The sequence below is a fragment of the Gossypium hirsutum genome, chromosome D08, assembly GCF_007990345.1.
Source record: "Gossypium hirsutum isolate 1008001.06 chromosome D08, Gossypium_hirsutum_v2.1, whole genome shotgun sequence".
NCBI classification, from domain to species: Eukaryota; Viridiplantae; Streptophyta; class Magnoliopsida; order Malvales; family Malvaceae; genus Gossypium; species Gossypium hirsutum.
Window position 1 is genome coordinate 48,526,561 of NC_053444.1, and position 7,667 is coordinate 48,534,227.

The 7,667-nt window shown below is 33.9% G+C and overlaps 1 protein-coding gene and 1 long non-coding RNA gene across 2 annotated transcripts; both read right to left on the bottom strand.

Annotated features, from left to right (window-relative positions):
• Nucleotides 1-255: 255 nt before the first annotated feature.
• Nucleotides 256-1,069, bottom strand: LOC107900272 (uncharacterized). The gene is made up of 2 exons (XR_001684858.2): nt 881-1,069; nt 256-567 (listed from the first exon to the last, which is right to left on the bottom strand). It is a non-coding gene; the product is annotated as an uncharacterized lncRNA (long non-coding RNA).
• Nucleotides 1,070-3,431: 2,362 nt separating this feature from the next.
• LOC107900961 (rho GTPase-activating protein 3) lies at nt 3,432-6,756 on the bottom strand. The gene is made up of 5 exons (XM_016826764.2): nt 5,979-6,756; nt 5,021-5,141; nt 4,813-4,932; nt 4,273-4,503; nt 3,432-4,139 (listed from the first exon to the last, which is right to left on the bottom strand). The coding sequence occupies exons 1-5, from the start codon at nt 6,422-6,424 to the stop codon at nt 3,828-3,830; spliced, it is 1,230 nt and encodes a 409-aa protein (XP_016682253.1). The 5' UTR covers nt 6,425-6,756; the 3' UTR covers nt 3,432-3,827.
• Nucleotides 6,757-7,667: the final 911 nt, after the last annotated feature.

Genomic DNA, 7,667 nt, shown 5'->3' on the forward strand with positions numbered 1-7,667 from the left:
GCAGGAGTGGCTTGTATCGAACTTGAAGAATCAACAAAATATGTGCTTGTGTGAGGTGGACTGGCAATGCCTCTTTGGGATTATTGCTTGGCGTATTTAGAAGAACTGGAACCTCTTCACATTTTAGGGTATTCCATGGAGTGCTGGCGAAATTATCAAGGTGTATTATAATTGGGCAAAACAGTATGCCTCCCTTAATAGGGAAACACCGCTTAAGTTGCGAGGACCAAATTCATTTCCATCCTTGGCAGGCAATTGGTCCGTTTGAATACGGATGGTATGACAGTGTGTTAATTAAAACTGATAGTCTCAAGACAGTTAAGGCCATTCAGGACAGTTCCTCAAGTGGCTCAAATTCTACTTTGGTCAGGAGAATTCATCGTGAGTGTACAAGCCCAATAATGCCCGGGCCCATATAAAACAAAGCACAGCCCAAATTTAAAAAATACAAGCCCAATTAAACTAGCCCAGTCCAGAAAACTCTAGCCTAGGTAGCACCAACAGTCGCCTCTACCGCAGCAGCCCGAGTCCTTCTCTGCGTAAATCGCACCTCTACGACCGCCATACCTGCAAGGAAAACAGATTCAACGCAACAATATCAGAAAATAATGATGTTTTTTGTATTTTGCGGGATTTTATTTGTTTATTTTTCTTTGTTTTCGGTTATAAAAACCGAGGAGAATTCAGTGTAAATGGGGGGGAATTTTTGCAGTGTAAAAGAGGACGAAAATAGAGAGAAAACAAAGATTGTATTGGCAAAAATACTGAATCAAAAGGAAAAGGAATTTTTGAAGGTATTTTCGGGGATCTTTTTTTTTATTTTTCATTTTTGTTCTTTATTTTAAAACTAAGCAAAAGGAAAAGGAAAAGGGGTGCTCACCTGCGTCGATCTGCCCGAATCGGAGCCGGAGGGAGGCATCGTGCTCGTTGAAACTCGCGGCGACGATCGAAGGACTGGCGGCGGCTTCTGGGGTTGGGGTTTTGAAACCCTAACAGAGAAAAAGAAAAAGAATTGAGGGTTTTTTTGTTTGTTTTAGTTATAAATGTTTTTTTTGTTAAATTTTAGTTTAAATAAGAAGGATAAAACTGCGCCATTTAATGGCTTTGACCCGCGCGGTGACCCGACCCGGAGGGGAGGATCCGCGCGTTTTGACCTTAAATGGTCTATTTGTGCAATTGGTCCCTACTTTTTGCAGCGCACTCCAATTAAACATGTTTTGCTTCTTTTCAAATTGAACCGCTTATTTTATTTTTGTTTCAATCCGAACCTTCGATGCGCAGCATTTTGGAAGGCGGGAATAATTTCCCCTCTGGCCCTCCGCCGTCGTGTACGCATTCAATTCAATCCTATCTTCAAATTTATTTCAAATCTACCCCACTTTTTTTCCGTTTTATTTCAATTTAGTCCATTCTTATTATTATTTTATTATCATTATATCATTATTATTATACTGTTTGCTATCATTATTACCACTGAATTTATTATACATATACACGCATATTTTTATATATAATATATGTGCTCTTTTTTAATATATACTTTTAAGTTTTTTAAATTTGCATATATTTTTCGCATACATACTCTTTTTTTTTCATACTTTATACTTTATACATTTATATATGTTTTATACCATGTGCGTTTTAATATGTTTATATACCCATTTTTCTAAAAATCATTATAAACATTTTTATTATTTTATATATGCTCCATAATTTTATATACATATTGTACATGTTTTTTATATTTTTACTTTATTTTCACAATTCTCATATACATATATACATGCATTTTTAGAAATTATTATAAGTTTTATGTATTTCATTCCCTTTTTATGTGTATACTTATATGTGTGTTTTATATATGCATTAACATTTTATCATGTCTTTCAGGAAATATATATTTTGGTTTTGTCAAAATCATCATATTTTATAAATTTTCAAAGTATTTGGCGTTCATGATTCTCGAGAAAGACCGTGTCCTAACTTACTGGATCGCGATTATTTTTCGATGAATTTAGAAAGCCAAGTATTTGTTTTGCAATAAATTCACAAATTTCAAATGAAGCTTATTCTCAAGGATTCAAAATGTTGGGTCCTAACTTACTAGTCCTGATATTTTGACTTCTCGAAATAAGAATTTTCAAAAACAAAAGGCAATACTCGGGTATTTTGAAGATTTAAAAACATTGTGCCCTAACTCACTGGGTGTGGTGTTTTATTTCTTTGAAATAAGAATGTCTTATTATTTTAATTCATTCATGAAATAAAAAGTTTCCTTTTAAAATCTTTTCAAATTTTCGACACCGAGGCATTAAAAAATCAATTTGGTACCAATTTTGGGCGTTGCGAGGGTGTTAATCCTTCCTCGTGCGTAACTGACTCCCGAACCTGTTTTCTCAAATTTCGCAGACCAAAATTATTTTTTTAAGGTGGGCCGATCACATCTTAATAAAGGATCGGTGGCGACTCCAGTTTTTATTTTTTTAAGTCGATAACCAAAATTTTTGTTTTAAAAAAAATGGTTTTGACAGTGAGAATTCATCAGCTTTTGGCAAAGTTAGGGCATTAGAGTCTATAGTCCACAATGGTCCACAATAGAAGGGAAAAACTACGATTGTTTGAGGACTCCCCTTAGAAAGGCTAGCTTAGTTTTATATAATTAAATTATTTCATTTTCCTTCCACTAAATAATAATAATAATAAAATAATTAATACTACGCTTGCCAACCTTCTAAATTTAGCTATGAAATTTAATCAACTGATAATAGAAACCTATAACTTCCCAAGGTTTTGCTGTAATTCACAAGGGGCGCAAAAATGGGTAAAAGTATATTTAAATGGATTAATCTAATCTGTATAGTACTAAAAAGAAAATAATAATGTCAAATTCTAACAAAGTTACTATTTATGATTTAAAAAATGTTATTTAATGTTCAACATAATTATTATACTAAAGTTTTTATAGTTTTATCAATAAAATCTTTTGTTTAAAATTGAATTGCAAATGATAAAATAATTTTCATACTATTTTTTAAACAATAATAGTTAATTTTGTTAAAATTTAATCTTCTTTTATTTTTTAACAAATACAAAGATTAAATTAATTCATTTAATAGTTAATCGGACTTGCATGAAGCTGTGGTTGTACCTTTATTTGACACAAGTTCAAACCGTGTTACACCATTTCCTCCCAAATATTGTCAAAAAAAATATTAGAGAAACCTTCCTAATACTTTGACCAACCAGGCATAAATATATCATGCTACACTATATACAAATTCTTTAAAATTTGTTATTTTTGTGTTGATTGAACCTTAAATTAAATAACACTGTTGTTATTATATTAGTTAAGAAGATATGGGTTTGAGCATGTTTAAGCACATTTTTCTTCTAATTTAAGCCTTGAGAAAGGTTATAGGTAAAACTAGATATTGTATAAAAAAATCATTTATTGTCAAATTTTCAATACAATTATTGCGACTCGTAAGCTAGTACAAGGAGATTCAGAACTGTTTTTTTTTTAGTTTCATAAATCAGTAAATACTAATCTATAGCTCGAGTTGGTGCCTTCAAACAAATCCCAAAAGCTACAAATTTTGCTCAAACACTAAGAATCATGAAATACCAGCAATCATCTCATCATCAATAACCACCATATCAACATTTTAACGTTTTGGCATACCACGCCCCACCTTCTCCATCCTTTACTATTTACAGGGCACCTGCATCATCCACCTTACACATTTCCTTAACCTAAACCAGTCCCCATCCCTATTTCGTGCGCATTTGGCATGCTGTTACCTGAAATGTATTCAAATTCCCATCTTTCACTCGTACTGAAAGCTCCATAGTTTATCGTAAGCACTGCATTCAAGTCTACTCAGAGTGGCAGACCGGAAGAACTTAGCAGTATGAGGTTCCTTTAATGCACTTCCATCTAGAGCTTCATCATGAGGTACCCCACTGTTTATGGTTTCTGTATGAATGCCAGTTATGGCAGTAGGTGAGTCCGAGTACGATGGGAGCGACCTGCCCTTGGCAGCCAACTCCTCCCTTTCTCGTAATGTCTTCAAGATCAATGTTTTTAGGAAATTCATTACTTGAACAGCATGAATCAATGCCGTCAAGGGATCAGCCATCTGAAAACATATAGAAACTCTCATTTAGATATTGTTGCCAAGTTCATGGTTGGTTTAACTGGAATGTCCGCCTAACATTTTCTCTCATTTTGGTCTGGGACAAAAAGGAATGGAGAAAGAAAAGTAGGAAAACCTGAGTCATGTTTGGTGCAAAAACCATTGCGATGTTTCGGGCGTCCATTTTGTTGTATTGTTCGTGTTGCACAACATCTGCCATTAAGTTGATGGCCCAGTCAAGTAAGGCAGCTTCTGTTGACGGAATTAACCTTGTAAGTTGGATGCAGTCATCTTCGGTGTTGCAGTGCATCACCTGCTCTGGTGTGAGGGAATCAAGAACTCCGCTTGGAAGTTCTCTAAGCCATGCCTACAAAAAAAAAAGCATTTCCAGAGTTCAAGTACAGCCAACCAACTGAGAAATACTGGTAAAGATCTCATGCATGAAAACGAAAATGAACTCGTCAAAACAACAAATTACTAGACAGTAAAATTGAAGGATGTGGGTTGCATGGATTTGCAAGGTCCAAAACAACTTATATAATCCTCTTATTATTGTTAAATCTAAGTAGAACAGCAAAATGAACTCCATAAATAGGAACAGATCACATGCATGTAGGTACAAGAAACTCCGAGATCGGTATCAGGAACAAGACACAGGTAATTTCTAGTTGTGTACCTTTATCAAACCAGCCAAACAATGCACATCGATTCCGCGTGGTACTACACCTCTGTTTAACTTGTTCCGAACATACTCTTCTTGAGTATTATCGGCATTAATTCGAAATATTCCTTCAGCCTTCAATCAACAGAATCAAGCTTGTTCAAAACCTTAAACATTTAGAATACTATTCAGGCATTAAACCCAGCATAGATTTGAGACTTACCTTGAGGCCTCCTTCGGCGTACAAACGCTTCTGCATCATAAGAAGAATCGTGGGCACGCTGTTCCCTCTTGCATCATAAGAACACTGCATCGACTTGGCAGAAACCCCGAAAGCACTTGCACTGGACAATGAAAAAAACACGTATTGTATGTTTAAAAGAAATATCAAATGGCTCTACCAGACTCCATATACTACAAACATCAATTGCTTTTCGGTTTTAATTAAAACCAAGGGAATGCCACTGGAAAAAATCAACTCTGCTCAATAAGTTGGTTGCATGATAAAACAAAAACCATGAATAACATGCTAGATCAAGAGAAAACAATGGCCATAGCAAAGGATCAAATCATTTCTTATGCATGTAAAGAACAATCCATGTCCAGAATCCACATTTGAAGCACCATTTTAATCAAAAATTGCTTACCATTTGATTTTGACTATAAAACAAATCCTACTGGGTGAAAGCAGAATCCTTGAATTTGCATCCTAATCAAAAGCCTTAAATTTTCTGAAAAAGTAAAACCTTTTTATTGCAAAGCAAACATTAACAACTTCCTTATCCAAAATAGCAAAAGTAGTTGCAATGTCTCTTTCTTCTACAGCTTTATTCAATGACATCCATAAAACCATAACAAACAAGACAAGGACTCAATTAAGTCCGACATAATATTTCAAACATACAAATACACCTACAAGAACAGCTGAAATTAAATAAAAATTAAAACTATCTTGTTGCCATTTAATATCATATTCATACGTATAAGCAATGGTGAAAAAGATCGTTAATTTAATGCAATATAATAGTGCATTTCTTTTTAAAGATAATATCTGATAATCCCCAAAAAAAAAAATCAACAAATTCAGCAGATTTAACTAGCTTCAAAATCTAAAATTTGCAAAGCATAATAAACCCAAGAAAAATTGGCATAAAAAGAAAAAAAAAGATTGCAAACCAAACCTGGCACTTGGAACCCTTCTGGGAACATCAGGCTGTAGATCGATAGGCAAACCGAGGAAACCATTAAAGCGGTCGAAAGTAACGTGAGAAACATGTTTGACTTCAGTTGGCAAGCTAATATCCATGGAAGAAACGTCACCAGTATCCACGCTACACGTCACCAGAGACTTCCTTAACAACGCCGTCAAAATATCCCTGAACGGGAGCTGGTTATTTTCTTTCGACGTTGAATCACTGTTCCCGCGTCTCGCCCTCGTAGCAATGGGGTTCCCGTAACACCCATTTTCTTCTTCTTCTTCGTCTTCATCATCAAACATTTTTTCTTCATCGTCATTGGCGTCAACGCTGTTGGTTTGGGTTGGGTTGAAGAAGGGACTGGGCGGAGCAGGGTTGAACTCAGTGAGCCCGACGAGTCCACAAGATTTGGAGCGGAACAAGCCGGTCATCTTTCAGAGTCCTCCCTCTCTCTCTCTTCTTTAATTGAAAAGGGAAGAAGGAAAGGAACATATAAATATTATTATAATAAGAAGAAAATAAAAACAGTAAGATGAAGAAGTTAAGTGAAGGAGGGTATGAAATTTAGCAAGTAATTAAAATAAAAATAAAAAAAAGAGTTGGGCTTGGTTGAAAAGAAAAAAAGAGAGGAGAGAAGGGGCGGAGGTTGCTTAGAAATGCAGATTCTGGATAATGGTAAAGGACTTGGCACTGACATTCTATTTCCTTTTTGTTGCTTATGTTTTTTATTTTCTTATTTTGTGTGTGAAGTTATGTTAGGTGGAAAGGCGGAAATTTTCGATGAAATAGTTTTTATTTAAAAGTAAGTAATTATCTTTGATAGCATTTGAATCCATATAAATACTGGTATATTTATAGTAAGAGGGTTATTTAATAAATGTACTTTTTTAAATTTAGAGATAAATCATTTGAATGATAATGTTAAAAATTAAATTAAATTAAAAGAATTGAGAAATAATCTACATCTTTTTCATTCGAATTTATTTGATTAAAATATGTTGGGATTCCAAAATACAAACAATAACCTTAATTTATTTTCAGGCATCACCCCCAAAATAAAGTAAAGAGAAGTTAGTTAAGTTGACAGGATTTAAAACAGCAGTTGACAATAAAGTGGTCAAGGGTTTGGTTTTGAATGGTAATGCATACGCGTGGTTTGTAATTTTGTTTTCCATATCTAAGTTAGTTAAGATCTTTAGGGCTAGTATTTCCTTCAATATTTAAATTAGGTATTAAATAAGATATTAACTCAAAGCAACGATTCGAAGAGAAAGAGGGAATCGGATGTTGATGCAAATCCCCCACATTATATTCATATTGACATGCCACTTGTTGCTTTATCAATTTTATTTAAAACCGAATTTGTGGATTAAATTGAATTTTCGGTTAAATTTCTATCGATGATTCAAAAATCCTTAATTTTTTTATTTATTAGGTTGGATTATTATTAAAGGACTGAATTATTCGTTTAATCAAATTTCTTAATGCTATACGTTCTAGACATATTACTGTATATATATAAATTATTTTGATCATTTTAGCTAATAATCTCTTAACTTAATGACAAGAGTTTTATATTGTAAGCATGAAAGTTTGAGTTAAATATCATGTTATCTCATTCCCCATCCCCAATGCTTGATTGAGTTCAGTATCATGTGTCAAGTGACAGTAAAT

Coding starts and splice junctions, on each gene's coding strand:
- LOC107900961 (XM_016826764.2), bottom strand. CDS start 6,424: ATGACCGGCTTGTTCCGCTCCAAATCTTGTGGACTCGTCGGGCTCACT. Junction 5,142..5,978: donor AGAAGGGTTCCAAGTGCCAG/GTTTGGTTTGCA, acceptor TTCATTGTCCAG/TGCAAGTGCTTTCGGGGTTT. Junction 4,933..5,020: donor ACGCCGAAGGAGGCCTCAAG/GTAAGTCTCAAA, acceptor TGTTGATTGAAG/GCTGAAGGAATATTTCGAAT.